At 45.7% G+C, this 18527-nt stretch overlaps 1 protein-coding gene across 2 annotated transcripts in view; it reads right to left on the minus strand.

Moving 5' to 3' along the window:
- cryl1 (crystallin, lambda 1) overlaps positions 1–18527 on the minus strand; it is a 111993-nt gene that overhangs the window by 50213 nt on the left and 43253 nt on the right. Inside the window, exon 4 of one of the 2 annotated variants that reach the window (XM_085999161.1) lies at positions 13231–13392. The exons of the other annotated variant lie outside the window; for it this stretch is intronic. Coding sequence (XP_085855287.1) covers positions 13231–13392 — 162 coding nt within the window. The remainder of the gene's footprint in view (positions 1–13230; positions 13393–18527) is intronic. 2 annotated transcript variants of the gene reach the window in all.

Raw genomic sequence — 18527 nt, forward strand, 5'->3', positions numbered from 1 at the left:
TGTCAAAATTGGAAAAAGCTTGTTAACTGCCTGTTAACAAGCAGTTAAGTGGCTATAATCCTCTTCCCACCGCTAGGTGTCGGGTCCATGCGCAAATTGGGGACCCGACACTTGGGAAGATTGATTGGAGGCGGGTTGACAGCAGGTCTCCGACCCGCTGTCAATCTTTGCGATTTTGCCGGATGTCCTGCCTCCAAACCCGCCCCGAGTGCCGGCAAAATTCCGGCCTACGCTTCAAAAGTACTTTGTTGGCTGTAAAGCGCTTTGGGATGTCCTGAGGTCGTGAAAGGCGGTATATAATGCAAGTCTTTCTTTTATCTGTTCATTCTCGCAATTTCCTGCCTTAATATATTCAATATCCCTATTTCCTTGGCTTCTCTCAGCATGTTTCTCCTTTTCTTAGTGATTCTGCACTTCATTGTAATTGACCCTACTGCCAGTCCTAAATGGCTCGTCACTTCACTGACTGGCGGTGGCTCATGTACCAAGTCTAGTACTATCCAGTTTTCTTTTGTTATCATTTATCTTACCCTGTGGATTCCTGTGCTCTCGTATGGCAAGCCTTTCCTTTAGTTTTTTGATCAAGTTTTCTCATTTCTTCTCAAATCTATTATACCTGGCTTTCTAATGCGTAAATATCCCACAACATTCACATGTCAAAGTTTATGTTGTTCCCACAGGCATTATCCTACTTAAAAGTTTAGACAGTTCTCTATATTTTAGGATCAGAAGATAACCTCAACTTTTGGCTAGAAAAACCTAGAGCAAGCATTAAGCTGTTATTTATATTACCTGGCTTCTTCAACAAATCTCCTTCTTGTTTGGTAGTTGCACTCCCCTTTTAATGTTACTTCTTTCGAGTACATCCTATTTAATAATTTTATACCTCTCAGATGTTCCCATTTTAAAAATATTTTTCTTAGGTTATTCCTGTTAGATTTTACTTCCATTGGGTGTTCCCCTTTAGGTTTTCTTCTGCCTTTTGGTTCCCTTTTGTTAAGTGCTCCCCTTTTAATTCTTCTGCTTTCTCTTTAAATACCTTGGTAGCTGCTGCTCCCTCATGCCACTTGCGGAGAGCCAGGAGAATGAAGCTCTCCCAGCCGGATAAGTTGTGCCATCTGCCCTGTGAGTAGCTCCAGCGCTGTGGGACGGTGTTCGTATTGAGCATATCGAGGCACTAAAAGGGATATAGTCACTGGCGAGGGTGCAGAGAAGATTTACAAGGATGCTACCAGAAATGCAAGGATATGCCTATTGGGAAAGGATGAACAGGCTGGGTCTCTTTCTTCAAAGAGAAGGCTGAGGGGGTGACCTAATAGAGGCCTTTAAAATTATGGAAGGTGTAGGCAGTTACCATTTTGTGGGGAAGAACATAACTAGAGGCCATCAATATAAGAGCGTCACCAAGAAGTCAAATAGGGAGTTCAGAAGAAACTTCTTTACCCCAGAGTGGTGAGAATGTGGAACTTGCTGCCACAGGGAGTGGTTGAAGTGAATAGTATCGATGCATTTAAGGGGCGGTTAGATGAGCATGAGGGAGAAGAAGAGGATTATGCTGATAGTTAGATGAGGAAAGACAGAAGGGGGCATGGACTGTTTGGGCTGAAAGGCCTGTTTCTGTGCTGTACCTCCTATGTAATCTATTGCAAGTTACAAAAATCAAAATATGGGTTTCTACTGTGAACCAGTTGCTTTAATTTTGCCATATCACTGCCAGAACTATTTGCCATCTAATTTCCACTATTAACTCATCTTTGCTTGTCATTGGACTTTTCCCCCTTCAAGTAACTCTGGTCTCCAGTTTTATTTTTATACCTATAGCCTCCACTGAACCAGCCACATTAACTTGTTGTTCATCAACTTGTCCAGATTGTGTACATTTGGTGCTCACCACCACCAGTGTTCCATGCTGTTTGGGACAAACTCAGTCTTGCTAATTTCAGCACAAGTTCTTCAGATCTGTTGCCACTTACTTTTTGTCTCTGTTCTCTTACCAGAATGAGGCAAGAGTCCTGTGTTTGAGTCAAGATTTTAGGTTCAAGTTCCAATTCAGGACTTGGGAATGTGATTTTGGGTAATTTTCTGGTGCAGCATTGTTTGAGGTGCTGTTTGGGTAAGGTGTGAAACTGATGCTGTTCCATCACTTCAGGTGGGCATAGTTCTGTTTTTCAAATGATAGGATCTTTATGGTGTCTCTCCAGAAAGAGCAGAGACCACAGTAAAATGACACCTGGCCTGTGGCTGGTCTCATTCTCCATAGAAATCAGTTACAGTGGACATGAGGTGATCTCATTGAAACATACAAAATTCTTACACGACTTGACCAGGTAGATGCAGGGGGAGGTGGTTTCCCCTGGCTGGGGAGTCTGGAACCAGGGGTCACAGTCTCAGAATAACGGGTTGGCCACATAGTGGTTAGCACTGTTGCCTCTCAGCGCCAGGGACCCGGGTTCAAATCTGGCCTCGGGTGACTGTCTGTGTGGAATTTGCACATTCTCCCCGTGTTTGCATGGGTTTCCTCCGGGTGCTCTGGTTTCCTCCCACAGTCCAAAGATGTGCAGTTTAGGTTGATTGGCCATGATAAAAAATTGGCCCTTAGTGTTAGGGGGGATTAAATACGTGGGGTTACGGGGATAGGGTTTGGGTGGGATGGTTGTCGGTGTAGGGACCGGGTGCTAGGGTTTGGATGATCAGCCATGATCTCGTTGAATGGCGGAGCAGGCTCGAAGGGCCGAATGGCCTATTCCTGCTCCTATCTTCTATGTTTCTATGTCTTTCACAAGAAACCTTTCACCTTCAAATACTGATGGCTCTTGATGGAGTCTGACTTCCTCAGTCCCCCCCCCCCCCACCAAGAAGTGTCCAGGCAATATAATCACTTTCCAGTTACATCCAGTAATACAAAGGCTTTAAGGGTCTACTGTATGCCATCAGGAATTGCTAACAATATAAGCAAGTAGCATAGGAACAGGAGTAGGCTGTTCCGCCATTCAATTAGATCATGGTTGATCTGTATCTTAACTCCATCTACTCGCCTTGGTTCCATGTCGCTTAGTACCCTTGCCCAACAAAAATCTATCAATCTCAATTTTGAAATTTTCAATTGTCCTAGTCTCAACAGCTTTTTGTGGAAGAGAGTTCCAGGTTTCCACTACCATTTGTGTGAAGAAATGGTTCCTGACATCACCCCTGAACAGCAAGCTGAACTAAACATTCCTGGCTATAATGTATTCAGGAGGGATAGGGAAGGAAAAAAAGAGTGGGGTAGCAGTATGCATCAAGGATAATATTGCAGTTCTACAGAGGGATGATATACTAGAGGGTTCAAAGACTAAGGCCTAGAAATTCAAGTAGGCTGGAAACCTGCCGTTAACAGCACCGGCCAAGGCTAACGGCCGCCGCAGAAAGAGAGCACCGGTATTTTGGTGCTGCCTGCTAATTTACATAAGTGGAGCAACGCGCTAACCTCAGCAGGAGGCCGAAGGTCATGTCTGAAGGCTCAGTGTGGCGTTCTCAGGCAATGTGCTGTGTCAGATCATTTGGTGACAGTTTCTGGATTTTACTATCAAGTCTACTGATGGCCCTTGTAGGTTGGAGTATTGTGCGTTGTGGCAGAAGACAAGGCATTTGTCTGTTCATGGCTCCCCTCTTAACTTCGCGGATATTTCTCTGGGTCTTGTGTAGGGTCCACAAATGGTTGCCAGACTGCCTGGTACTCCCACCTTCGCTGGCTGCCATAGCTCCACAGATCTTTCACCCAGATGGTTGTTGTGTGGAGGGTTGTGCTCCACCTTGGTGCTGGAAGAAGAGGGGAGGGGGATGAGGATGCACCATCTTGCAGCTCGCAGTGACAGTGCACTAGCTTGCATATCGAATAGGGCATTCACTCCCTGGTGAGTGGCTCTTAAAGCACAGGCTCAGATCTGGAGGGACTGTGACTGGAAACACCACATAAGACTGTGGCACAGATGTCCTTAAACTGTTGCATGAGACATCAATGTAAATATATTTTTAAAAAGGGGAACATGAACTCTTGGTCAGGAGTTCACTGGTGTAAATGGTGCAGAAGATAGTTCAATTACATTTTTAACAGCAGCAGACTTTTGAAGAATTCTTGATGAGAATATGCTGTCAAGCTTTTCCAAAGCAGACTTCCAAACTTTTCATATTATTTTATCAGTTCCTAAACTAGAAAATGCCAATGTATAAAATTTAAGTACAGCACAGTTTATTTTAGAAGTATTTACCTCCTATACTGTTTGACTGACCAGGAGAGAGATTTGATGCATCTCATTGGAAGTACTTTTCACTCCAATAACTCTCCATAGTTATCCCAGCAGCTGTTTACTGTATGGGTTCTAGTTCACCGCTGCTTTCTCCCACCTCTCCACGCTGTCAATGGCTGCATACACAGGCATGCTTTGGAGAGGGCAGTAAGAGTAGCGGCGAGCTCCAAAATAGATGAATGTGCGTCAATTTGGCGTTGCACTTCAGTTATGTGGAGAGATCGGAGAAACTGAGATTGTTCTCCTTAGAGCAGAGATGGTTAAGGGGAGATCTAATAGAAGTATTCTAAATTATATGGGGTTTTGATAGAGCAAGTAGGGGGAAACTGTTTCCTCTGGCAAGTGGGTCGGTAACCAGAGGTTCCAAATTTAAAAGAATTAGGGGGGAAATTAGGAGAATTTTTTTCAGAGGATTCTTAAAATCTGGAATGCACTACCTGAAAGAGTGGCGGAAGCAGATTCCATAAGAACTTTGAAAAGGCAATTGGACTTGTGCTTCAAGAGGATTAATTTGCAGGATTATGGGGAAAAAGCTGGGGCATGGGACTAACTTGGACAGCTCTTTCAAAAAGCTGGCACAGGTAAGACGGGCCGAATGGCCTCCTTCTACACTTTAAGATTCTATATAAGTCAAAATTGCACAATTTAGATAAATCTGAGTTAATCCAGAATTTCCCACATTCAGGCCCCTTGAGTTCTGGATCATTTCCATTAAACCTTGCTTTGGTAGGACGCAAGGGGCTATTTTAACCCACTCTGCCCCGCAGGAATGGGGTGGACGGGCAGTTAAAATCGTTTCATAGTACCCAATTCTTTCTCGCCATTCCCCATTTTAACCAAAAGGTTACTTTAGTCAGCCGAGGTGCCCACCAAAGACAGGCGGGGGCCTCATGAATACATGCAAATCAGGGTCTTATGATGTCATTAGAATCCCAACACGATTTTAACGCAAAATCGCGGAAATCCTGCCCAGCACCCAACCCGCGAGTAACACCAAGCGGGATTGGTCTCAGAGACACTGAAAGCGCTACCTAAAGGGGCTCTCAGCTGAAGGTAATTGGATTATAATTTGGATTATAATAACAACTTGCAATTATATAGCACCTTTAACGGAGCAAAAAGTCCCAAGACGCTTAACAAGAGGCAGAAAGATTTAGGGAGAGAATTCCAGAGCTTAGGGCCTAGGCAGCTGAAAGCACAGCCGCCAATGGTGGAGCGATTAAAATCGGGGATGCGCAAGATGCCAGAATTGGAAGAGCGCAGATATCTCAGAGACTTATAGGGAGAGGCGAGGCCATGGAGGGATTTGAAAACAAACGTGATAATTTTAAAAGTGAGGCGTTGTCGGATCGGGAGCCAATGTAGGTCAGCAAGTACAGGGGTGCTGGGTGAATGAGACTTGGTGCAAGTTAAGATATAGGCAGCAGAGATTTGGATCAGCTTAAGTTTATGTATGTGGAAGATGGGAGGCCTACCAGTAGAGCTGGACCATGTACAGCAGGCACCTCAAAGCACTGGAGAGGTACCACCAATGCTGCCTCTGCAAGATCCTGCATATCCATTGGCAGGATAGGCACACCAACGTCAGTGTTCTCGCTCAGGCCAACATCCCCAGCATCGAAGATTTGACCACGCTCGATCAGCTCCGATAGACGGGTCACATCGTCCGCATGCCTGATACGAGACTCCCAAAACAAGCGCTCTACTTGGAGCTCTGACACGGCAAGAGAGCCCCAGGTGGGCAGAGGAAACGCTTCAAGGACACCCTCAAAGCTACCTTGAAAAAGTGCAACATCCCCACCGACACCTGGGAATCCCTGGCCCAAGACCGCACAAAGTGGAAGAGAAGCATCCGGGAAGGCGCCGAACACCTCGAGTCTCTTCACTGGGAGCAAAAACGGAAGCCAAGCGCAAACAACGGAAGGAGCGCATGCCAACCCAAGCACCCCACCCACCCACCCGTCCCTTCAACCACCGTCTGCCCCACCTGTGACAGAGACTGTAGGTCCCACATTGGACTCATCAGTCATCTGAGAACTCATTTTAGTGTGGAAGCAAGTCATCCTCGGTTCTGAGGGACTGCCAAAGAGAAGATTGCAATAGTCAAGTCTAGAGGTAACAAAGGCATGGATGATGGTTTCAACAGCAGATGAGCTGAGGCAAGGGCGGAGTTGGAAGTAGGCATTGTAGGGATCTGTTCACCATTGTGCTGCCTGGATTGGGGGGAGAGTTTCCAGCTTCCTTCTTCCTGAGATTTATTGCCTTACTTTCCGTCATCAAGGGTGTCATTACTGCCAGTTTTATTTGGATGAAGAGGTTGAGCAAGAGGAGCAGCAACAGTAGATTTAGCACCCAGCATGTGGGCCTATTAGAAGACAGCAGATGAGGGGGCCTGCTCGAAGGGCTTACACGGCACACAGGGTCTACTGGCCAGTTTCTTAGATCTAGTGCAGTGCAGGAGGTGGTCATGATTTTCCAGGCAGGCTGTAGCAGACCACTGCAGCCTCCTACAATAAGACATAGAAACATAGAAGATAGGAGCAGGAGTAGGCCATTCGGCCCCTCAAGCCTGCTCCGCCATTCAATGCGATCATGGCTGATCATCCAAATTCAGTACCCGGTCCCTGCTTTCTCCCCACACCCCTTGATCCCTTTAGCCTTAAGAAATATATCCAACTCCTTCTTGAATATATTTAATGAATTGGCCTCTACTGCCTTCTGTGGTAGAGAATTCCACAGGTTCACCACTCTCTGGGTGAAGAAATTCCTCCTCATTTCTGTCCTAAATGGCCTACCCCTTATAGACTGTGACCCCTGGTTCTGGACGCCCCGACCATCGGGAACATCCTTCCTGCATCTAGTCTGTCCAGTCCTGTCAGAATTTTATAAATTTCAATGAGATCCCCTCTCATTCTTCTAAACTCCGGCGAGTACAAGCCCAATCGAGCCAATCTCTCCTCATACGTCATTCCTGCCATCCCAGATATCAGCCTGGTGAATCTTCGCTGAACTCCTTCCATGGCAAGAACATCCTTCCTCAGATAGGGCGACCAAAACTGCACACAATACTCCAGATGTGGTCTCACCAAGGTCCTGTACAACTGCAGCAAGGCATCCTTGTTCCTGTACTCAAACCCTCTCGCTACGAAGGCCAACATACCATTTGCCTTCTTAACCGCCTGCTGCACCTGCATGCTTACCTTAAACGACTGGTGCACAAGGACACCCAGGTCTCGTTGCACTTCCCCTTCTCCCAATCTATTGCCATTCAGATAATAATCTGCCTTCCTGTTTTTGCCACCAAAGTGGATAACCTCGCATTTATCCACGTTATATTGCATCTGCCATGCTTCTGCCCAATCACCCAACCTGTCCAAATCATCCTGGAGTTTTTCAGCATCCTCCTCACAGCACACATGCCCACCCAGCTTTGTGTCGTCTGCAAATTTGGAGATATTACATCTAGTTCCCTCGTCCAGATCATTAATATATATTGTGAATAGCTGGAGTCCAAGGACCGATCCCTGCGGTACCCCACTAGTCACTGCCTGCCACTTGGAAAAAGACCCGTTTATTCCAACTCTTTGCTTCCTGCCTGCCAAACAGTTCTCTATCCAAGTCAATACCTTGCCCCCAATCCCATGTGCCTTAACTTTACACGCTAATCTCTTATGCGGGACCTTATCGAAAGCCTTCTGAAAGTCCAAATACACCACATCCACTGGTTCTCTCTTATCTATTTTACTAGTTACATCCTCAAAAAATTCCAGTAGATTAGTCAAGCACGATTTACCTTTTGTAAATCCATGTTGACTTTGTCCGATCCGGTCACTTTTTTCCAAGTGCTCTGCTATTACATCTTTTATAATAGACCTGATGCGTGCTGGGCTGCGGGGTGGGTGGGGGGGCGGGCAGGTGGTAGTCACGCTTTGCCAGTAGCTGTCAAGTCACCACAGCTCTTAGCTTCATCATTGCCTCTGGCTCATTCCAGGCTGCTACAGGGACATCTCCCACATACCCAGTCTGCAGTGCATAGTTGCATTAAAAAGGTCCCCAATGCCAGGGCTAACCAGTACATCTCTTTCCCCATCGACATCAACAGGACAGAGCTCATGGAATTGCAGCAGTGGCTGGCTTCCCTCGCGTAGAGTGTGTGATATACTGCAGACTGCACACCTGTTGCCACCAGATCACCAGGCATCACCCTTCGTAAATAGGAAGGGCTACCACTTAATTAATGTGCTGCTTGTCTCCGATCACATTAGCAGAATAATACAAGTTTGTCCAAGGTTCCCAGGCAGCTGTCACAATGCTTTTATCCTGCGACACTCAACTATCCCCCAATATTCGACCCTTCCAGGAATGTGACAGGATGGCTGCTGGTGGACAAGCAATAACCCCTACATACATGGCTCACCGATACCCCTTTACATCCCCACCATGCCTGAACAGTACAGGTATAATCAAAGCCATGGGACCACCAGCATCATAACTGAAAGACCATAGTACTCCTCAAACAAAGGTTCAGATGGCTGGGGGCTCCTTACAATTTGTCCCACAAATGGTCTCCCACATTATCGTGGTGTGTTGCATCCTGCACAAGCTTGTCAGCCAGAGAGCACTGCATTTGGAGGAAGCACAGAAACAGCAGCAGTCACCATCGGACGAGGAAGACCAGGCAAGGTAAGGAAGAAGCAGAAGAGGGCTACTTCAGCTCTTTGCAGCTAGAGATGCCAGGGATGAGTTCACTGCACAGCAATTCCGCTGACCTGCTCATTCCTCTGCCCTGAAACCTTACACAAAGCCCCTCTGAATAAATAATCCATGTTACATCCTTCACCACACCCTTCATCACGGAACATTGAAACCATTCAGCCAACTTCGATATCAATCACATACTGACAATGCAGACTCTGAAGCGGCTATAAAATTACAATGCAGATTAAATTGCCAAATGTGATAAATGTGTTTAATCCCAAATACAATAATTGCCTTGAATTTATCGATCACCCATGTCAACCCATGATGCGTTTCTTGAGAGATTTTACTAATTCTACTACAGGAAACTTTGAGCTATCCGGAAGTTGAATGTCCGGCAACTTTGATCTAACGGCAGAAATCAGCAGCCGTTTTGGTTCGTTTTTTTTTTCTCCTAGCATTCTTTTCACAGGCAGGCTCTGGAAAGCGTCTTTGTCGCTTAGCAACAGCTTCAGAGACGCTTCCAAGCTACTGGGCCAAGTGTTTACAAGCTGTTGCTGAGCAAGTGTTTGTGGTCAGACACGGCAGGCTCTAGAAAGCATCTCTGTATCTTAGCAACAGCTTCAGAGACGCTTCCAAGCCACGGGCCGAGTGTTTGCAAGCTGTTGCTGAGCAACAGTGTTTGTGGTCAGATACTGCGATGAAAAGCTCCTATCTGATAACATTGACGCTGGTCTATCCGGAGCTTTTAAAAAAACGGCAGTAGCTCGGTCCCATGGGTGCCGGATAGCACAAAGTTTCCTGTACTTCTATGAGGCACTCCCCTAATTACCTCAGTAAAGCTTGTTGGGACCCTTGAGATGCTTGTGACCGGGAACTTCTGGCTGTTCAAAGCTGCGAGGGCCCAGCTGCAGACTCTTCACCTCAGCAGCTGTGGGGCAGTCTGGCTCAGCTGACTTGCTGGCACCATGGTAGGTGTAGGCGAAGGAGCAGACGTGCTGACATCCTGAAAGAGGACAACAGATACTGCCCCCCGAAAGCCACTGCCACTCCCATAGGGCTGGGGCTCATCACTCCCACTAATCTGCAGGAGAGCAGGCTGCAGGAGATGAGTAACACCTTGAAAATCCCTATTCATGTGATCCATCATTCTCTCCAATGTGGAGCCCACAGCCTGCATGGCAGCCGTTTGAGCTTCTACCAAAGCTGCAAAGGCTGTGAACATTGACTTGTGTTGTGAGGACCCGGTTGCAGCGTTCCTGGAGGTGCTCCCATTCTCTAAGATAGACTGGGGAGTGCTGATGCCATTCAAGATGACACCATACAGATTGGAAGTGGACTCCTCCATACTTTCAGCCATAATGTTGAAATGCCTCGGCAGGCCTTCCAATACATTGTATAACTACATGTGTGAGGCAAGCAATTTTCTTTTCAGAGCTGGATCCCTGAAGTCCTCAACTCTGTCCTGCTCGGTAGAGCTGAAAAGCTCTCGCTTGAGCTGTCCCGGCCAGTACCTGCAGCTGCTCACTGGTGCAGGGTGTTTCACTACGTGCAGACCCTCTAACTCAGTGTTTCTCAAACTGGGGTCCATAGACCCCTGGGGGTCTGTAGAGACTTTTCTGGGGATCCGCAACCGGAGATAATTTCAAGCCTGCTCCTCTTTATAAAAACCGACACTGATTCATGTTCTTGTGAATTATTCTCAAAGGCTGGGCCTGCCTCCTCACAGCTCGCACTCACTTTGCAACGAGCACTCCCTGCCGGTCGAGCCGATTCCTCTCCCTGGCACGGTAACACTGCACCATCCACCCGACATGTGATCAGAGCGCCTGCTGGGCCCTTCAAACACGTACAATCCCACAGTGCAGTTGTTACAGATCATGCCAGTGGGATAGCAAGCTTCCAGCAGAATCCCAGCATGTGCATGGGACGGGTGCTCGTGCCCTCGGTCACCTTAGCCAACCTGCTAACGGCTTTAAAAGTTGTCCAGCACTAATTGGCTAATAGTGGCTATCTGTCGCTGTGACATACCCAGAATTGGTGTGAGAAGCAGACTCACCCATCTCTCTGATTACTAATCAATTTGAAAAGGGGTCCTTCAACCAAAAAAGTTTGAGAACCACTGCTCTAACTCACTATCTAACCCACATGGAGTGCCAATCTCTGTGCTGGTGCTTCAGAGGAATGAAGCGTATGATGGTGCATTCTCAGGGGCTTTGTCCTCCTCTGAGGGAGCTTCTGCAGGAGGCTCTTGCTGCTGAGAAGGACCTAGAGGAAAGAGAAAAGGGATACAAGTTAGCACTGCACCGACAGGCTGCACATTAGCACGTGACAGTCTTCAGAATGCAGCTGGACGTTGTCTGAATGTGCAATCTGCTGAAGTAAATGAACGGTTACAAGTAATAAACAGGCCTCCTGCTCCAACAAGCCCCCAGCATCGCCTTCCCTGATACTCATGGGTTTTGCCGGGCCATTCATTTCCAGGGAGCCCTGCTCCGTTTGGGTGTTCCTCCCCGGTCTTTCTCTCCCTGGCATTATGTGCTGTGTTGTCCAGCACAAAGAAAGGGGGGAGAGTTAGTGAGTGGCTATTGAAAAGGAAAGTGAAGATGTGTTGGGTTTGTGCATATAGTGCATCTGCTGAGAGCTGGTTAAGAAATGATATAGAATGAAACTGGGGAGGTGATGAATGGAAAGGCAAGTGTGTGACATGTGAAGTGAGGAAGGGGTCCCGAGAGGAGTTGCTGGTTCTGCAAGTGTTAGGATGCGAGAAGAGAATGTTATTAGTGTCAGGTGTGAAAGCAGAAAAGGAAGAGATGTGTGTGTTTGGAATGAGGAAGAGAGGTGGTTCAGTGTGCACTTGCCATTGGAGGGGAGGTGAAAGGAGTGTTGGGAGGTATTATTGAGAGAGATGGATAGCAGTACTCACCCTTGCTGTTCGTGTGAGATCATTGAACCCAAGTCCTGAGTTGATGTTGCTGGCACTGACATTCTCAGTCATCTCTGTCCAAGCCTGTTGGATATTAGGCATGGGGATCTTCCTGCAAGTGCTGGGGAACAGTACCTCCCTCCTTGCTCTGACCTACTCCACCAGAACTTCCACAGAGGCATCAGAAAATCTGGGAGTAGCCCTGCAACTCATGATTACTGTTAGAATTGTGTCAACAGTGTTGTCACAAAATCTGAATGCAGGGAATGCAACCTTACTTTAGGAGGTGCAGTCCTGCTTTAAATAGGTCTTGGGTGGCTGCCCGATATTGTACCATGAAAAGGTGGGCAGACTGCCCGTTTCCCCAACGTGATCGGGTGGGCAGTCCTTCAATCATAGTAAAATGAGGCACAGGAGATAAAAATCGGCTGAGCCTGACGTTGGCAATGTATAGGATGGTTTGGTGCTCTGCCTGCCCGATTCTCGCTCCAGGTTAAAATCGGGCTGCAGTTTATTATTTTTTCTGACTAAGTAGGGATGATGCAAGTTGAGATTTGGAATTTTTGGAACCTCAGTCAGAATGCAAATCAAAGGCTTTCTTCATCTCTAGTTTACAAGTATAGAATTCCTGTTGATAAACATTAGAAACTAGAGACTTTTGCTGCTCAAAGATCAACTTGTGGAGTGATAATACTCGTGGCAGCAGCAACAGATTAGGTCCACTGTGATTTCTACAGTAAACAGTTTGGGAGTTTCAGTATATGTTTCATATATGCATGCTTTGCATCGGAATATTGTTAAAATGACATTTATGCAAGGGAATATTTTCCGCCTTGGTTTTGTCGGCACGAGCCATTAGTGCCTATCAGGAGATTTCGCAACCCCTAGCTTGTGGCTTTCTGGCCATTCATTTTAATGAACTGGAAAATTTACCTTTATTTACTTTACAATGGCAGTAAGGACCTCCTGCTTGCATGATATACTGAGTTTCAACTCAGTATTCTGATACATTGTTCTGTAATCAAAACCTGTATTTTCACCATTTTAAATACTATAATTTTTACACAAGATAAAGATTGTTAAGCAATCTTAAACTATCCTCTTGTAAATCCGAAAGGATTTCCAAATAAAATGTTTTTGCGCTGCTGTACACTTTGACGTATTCTTAGATACATAATCCTGATAAGTATATGTAAAGTGTGAAAGTTTGGTAACCATGCTCTGTAGATTTTCAACTAATTAAAACCAGTTATCTTTGAACAGCCAGATACAAACACTGTCTACTTTAAGTATCACAGCTGCGACTGCATAAATACTTACAGGATGGGATACAATGCACTGTTTAACATGTTTAAGACCGCTGAACAATTTCGAAGGTAAAAGGCAGGAGGTAGAACTGCTGAGAATCACATCGTCATTCATAAGGTCATCTAGCTCTTGAAAAAGCTTCCTCTTCAGTTCCAAGTTTTCAGGAATACATTCCTGCATCACAAAGACATGAAATATGATCAACATCACTTACTACTGTGCATGCTGCAGCTATGGGAGCTAGAAAGATAATCTAATGAACATTTTATGAATGGAAACATCATTAAGAGTAAACTCAGATTTTTTCCACTTCACCACATCTGGGTGAAGAGGGTTGAGATGTTAATTCACTATCTAAAGTAGAATGGCACTACCCAAAGAAAAGCAGGGAGCTCTTCAGGTGCCTGTTAGAAGACAGCAGGTGAAGAGGGCTGCTCATAGAAGGCCTTACCCAGCTCACAGGGTCTATGGGCCAAGAATTACTATCTTGGATATTTCTGGGAAGCAATGCAGGAGGAAATTAGAAATTAGGGATAGCATAAGATCCAAGGAGAGGACATACAAATTGGCCAGAAAAAGCAATAATCCTGAGGATTGGGAGCAGTTTAGGATTCAACAAAGGAGGACAAAGGGATTAACTAAGAAAGGGAAAATAGAATATGAGAGTAGGCTCGCAGGGAACATAAAAACTTACTGTAAAAGCTTTTATAGATATGTGAAGAGAAAAAGATTGGTGAAGTCAAGCGTAGGTCCCTTGCAGTCAGAATCAGGGGAATTTATAATGGGGCACAAAGAAATGGCTGACCAACTAAATACATATTTTGGTTCTGTCTTCACAAAGGAGGACACAAATAACCTCCCAGAGATGCCGGAGAACATAGGGTCTGATGAAAGGGTGGAACTGAAAGAAATCAGTATTTGTAGGGAAATGGTGTTAGGAAAATTGATGGGACTGAAGGCCGATAAATCCCCAGGGCCTGATAATCTACATCCCAGGGTACTTAAGGAAGTGGCCCTAGAAATAGTAGATGCATTGCTGGTCATCTTTCAGAACTCGATAGACTCTGGAACAGTACCCATGGATTGGAGGGTAGCTAATGTTACCCCACTATTCAAAAAAGGTGGTAGAGAAAAAGCGGGGAATTATAGACCGGTAAGCCTGACATCGGTAGTGGGGAAAATGCTAGAGTCCATTATAAAAGATGTAATAGCAGAGCACTTGGAAAGTAGTGACAGGATCGGACAAAGTCAACATGGATTTACAAAAGGTAAATCATGCTTGACTAATCTACTGGAATTTTTTGAGGATGTAACTGGTAAAATAGATAAGGGAGAACCAGTGGATGTGGTGTATTTGGACTTTCAGAAGGCTTTCGATAAGGTCCCGCATAAGAGATTAGCGTGCAAAATTAAGGCACATGGGATTGGGGGCAAGGTATTGACTTGGATAGAGATCTGGTTGGCGGACAGAAAGCAAAGAGTTGGAATAAACGGGTCGTTTTCCGAGTGGCAGGCAGTGACTAGTGGGGTACCGCAAGGATCGGTCCTAGGACCCCAGCTGTTCACCATATATATTAATGATCTGGACGAGGGAATTGGATGTAATATCTCCAAATTTGCAGATGACACAAAGCTGGGTGGGAGGGTATCCTGTGAGGAGGATGTCGTGAAACTCCAGTATGATTTGGACAGGTTGGGTGATTGGGCAGAAACATGGCAAATGCACTATAATGTGGATAAATGTGAGGTTATCCACTTTGGTGGCAAAAACAGGAAGGCAGATTATTATTTGAATGGCAATAGATTGGGAGAAGGGGAAGTGCAACGAGACCTGGGTGTTCTTGTGCACCAGTCGCTGAAGGTAAGCATGCAGGTGCAGCAGGCGGTTAAGGCGGCAAATGGTATGTTGGCCTTCGTAGCAAGAGGGTTCGAGTACAGGAACAAGGATGTCTTGCTACAGTTGTACAGGGCCTTGGTGAGACCGCACCTTGAGTATTGTGTGCAGTTTTGGTCGCCTTACCTGAGGAAGGACGTTCTTGCCATGGAAGGAGTGCAGCGAAGGTTCACCAGGCTGATACCTGGGATGGCAGGAATGACGTATGAGGAGAGATTGTGTCGATTGGGCTTATACTCACTGGAGTTTAGAAGATTGAGAGGGGATCTCATCGAAACCTATAAAATTCTGTCAGGCCTGGACAGACTAGATGCAGGAAGGGTGTTTCTGATGGCCAGGAGTCCAGAACCAGGGGTCATAGTCTAAGGATAAGGGGTAAGCCATTTAGGACTGAAATGAGGAGGAATTTCTTCACCCAGAGAGTGGTGAACCTGTGGAATTCTCTGCCACAGAGGGCAGTGGAGGCCAGTTCATTAAATATATTCAAGAGTTGGATATATTTCTTAAGGATAAAGGGATCAAGGGATATGGGGAGAAGGCAGGGACAGTGTACTGAATTTGGATGATCAGCCATGATCTCATTGAATGGCGGAGCAGGCTCAAAGGGCCGAATGGCCTACTCCTGCTCCTATCTTCTATGTTTCTAGGAAGCTGTGCTTCACCAGTCAGACTGTTGCAACAGGATCTGCTGTCTACTGGACCGGGGGCCATGCTTTGCCAGTGGTTGTCAAAGTTACCACTGTCCTTAACTATTTTGCCACAGGCCGCCCCCCCCCCCCACCCCCGTCCAGCTGGTACAGGGGACATCCCCCATAATCTTCCAGTCTGCAGTGCACAGCTACATCAACAGGTCATCAATGTCATCCTTGCCAGAACAAACATGTACATTGCCTTCCCAATGGGCAATGAGAGCGCTCTGGGATTTGCAGCAGCAGTCAGCTTCCCTCATGTCCAGGGTATAATAGACTGAACTCATGTAGCTATTCAGGCACCAGATGACGAGCCAGAAGCTTTTGTCAACAGGAAAGGCTTACACTTAATCAATAATCAAATATGTGATCACCGCAGAAGAATCATGCAAGTTTGTGCCAATTTCGCTGGCAGCTGCCACAACGTTGTCATTCTATGACAATCCATCTCCCCACATTTCCACCCATCTAGGAATGTCAGAGGAAGAGCAGACTGCAGAAGGTGAGCGATGGTTTCAAAGCCCCTATCCATTTGCTCCATCAATCTGTTCAAGGTGGATGACTGCCTCTCCAAGGCGGGATGCAGGTTTGAGCCCAGAACCTGTATGGCAGCTGAATGAGCTTCCACCAAAGCAGCAAAGGTTGTGAACATTGATTCCTGGTGTAAGGGCCCAGCTGCATAGTTCATGGAGGAAACCACACTCTCCAAGCGAGACTGCAAGGTGCTGATGCCATGCAAGCTGACACCACATAGGCTGGAAGTGGACTCCTCCACACTTTCTGTCATGGTGGTGCAACTCCTTCACAGGCTTACCAATGCCTGGAATAACTGTTTGTGTGAAGTAATCAGTTTTCTTCTCATTGCTGGGCTCCTGAAGTCCACACCTTTGTGCTTGTCAGCAGGGCTGGGAGAGGACTTCACCCTCCAGTGAGCTGTCTCCTGGGCTGCCCCCTTCCCAATGGGTCAATGAAACAAGTGGAAAACCCACTGGTGAGATTATAATGAGGCCCAGGAGCCCCTAAGCCTGTTTTCTGAAGCAGCTAGTGAGTTCTGCACTCACCACGCTACCCATCTGTCCAAAACCTGCCCAGAGTTAAAACTGGTGCTTGTATTTCAGAAGTAATTCATTGCATGTGTAACGCTTAGAATTTTTTTGAGAGATGTGGTAAGGTACTATTATAAATACAACCTTTTTTCTCCAACAGAACAATCATAAGGATCAAATTGCTAGCTAGAAGGAACCCTGTTTACACTCAGGAACAGATTATACCCCGGAGGAAAACTGTTGAGAAAATGCAAGAAAAGCATAAAAACAGGTAGCAAGAGCAGAACACCTGCTGAATTTGCAAGCCATAAACAGGCCATGATTGTTAGCTACAGGAGTGCAGAAATAAGAGTGCAAGACAAAAGGGAATGAAAATAAAACACTCGGATAGAAACATGTGTGAAAAAGAATATGAGGGGGGCACATAATATTGAGGTATGAGTTTGCCAAAGATTGGGAAATCTCAAGTGTGGAAGTTTGAGAGGTGGGATTATGGATGAGAATGATGCAGGACATAGGAGGCAATAATGAGCAAATTTAGATAGAAGGAGTACAAAGGCAAGAACCAAACAAGTTTAAGTATTTTCAATTCAGGGCTCAATTAGTTAATGCACTATGAATTTGGAAAAAGGCATGAAAGGGAACCAATGTAGTGAAGAGAATGTAGTGAGGCGAACCAATTAATTCTTAATTGACATGGCATTTGGAAGATGGTGCACATACTTAAACTGAGGTGAAAAAATACACCCCCCCACCCCCTGATGGCTCAGCCAGTAAATGTACTGCCCAATGTGGAGCTAGGTCATATGGACCAGCATGGTTCCAGATTTAATTCTGAGCTGGCTGATCACAGCCAGGGCAGAAGATGGAATGCTATAATTGGTTTAATGACTGGGCTATGGTGGGATGGGGGTTTAGGGAACACCTTGGGTTCCTGCTCCTAACTACCATTAGTGACCACTTCTGGGAAGTGCGCATACATGTCAGGTGAGGATAAGATCTATAATACTTCCCATCAAACACTCTCTGCCTACTTTCACAAATGAATAATGTCCACTTGGGTAAGGTACTAGAGGGTAACTGGCAAGTCAGGCATGGTGCAGAGAAGGAAAACAAAGGCAAGGAATTAACTCGTATGGAAGTTTCAGGGGCTGGCGGTAGCAAGAATGACAGGGGCAAGAAGGAATTAATTTTTTCTGTTTATTGAAGAGAACACAAAAAGTTAAAGAATCAAGTTATTTATTAATTTATTGAAGGAAACACAGTAGTGTGAGGAAAGAGGTTTAATTTAGTAATGGTTTTGTGACCAAAAGTCAAGGTCTCAAGTGATTAATTATTGGTCAGAGGTGAAAGGAACTATCCAATTATTCTTGAAATCAATGAGGGTGATGTAAAGTATTGGTTCATTTTTACTTGAGTTACATCACGAAAAACAAATTATTCAATCAGATATTGTTTTAAGTTGAGTGCTGAGGCAAAGGCTACTTACTTAATTGTTTATTAATATTAATTGAAGGTGTGAGGCAAATATTTACTGCATCAAATCAGAGCGAGTGTGAAACAATTTATCTAATTATTGAAAGCAGAATTGAGTGGGTTAAGAGAAATATTGGCCTAGAAATTCAGTAAGGCCCCGCCAGCTTTGCGCCCAGGTACCGCCGAAAGAGGGCTTCTGCGCCA

Source organism: Somniosus microcephalus, chromosome 10, assembly GCF_052327205.1.
Source record: "Somniosus microcephalus isolate GS21.2 chromosome 10, FLI_Smic_1.0, whole genome shotgun sequence".
In the NCBI taxonomy this organism is placed as follows: Eukaryota; Metazoa; Chordata; class Chondrichthyes; order Squaliformes; family Somniosidae; genus Somniosus; species Somniosus microcephalus.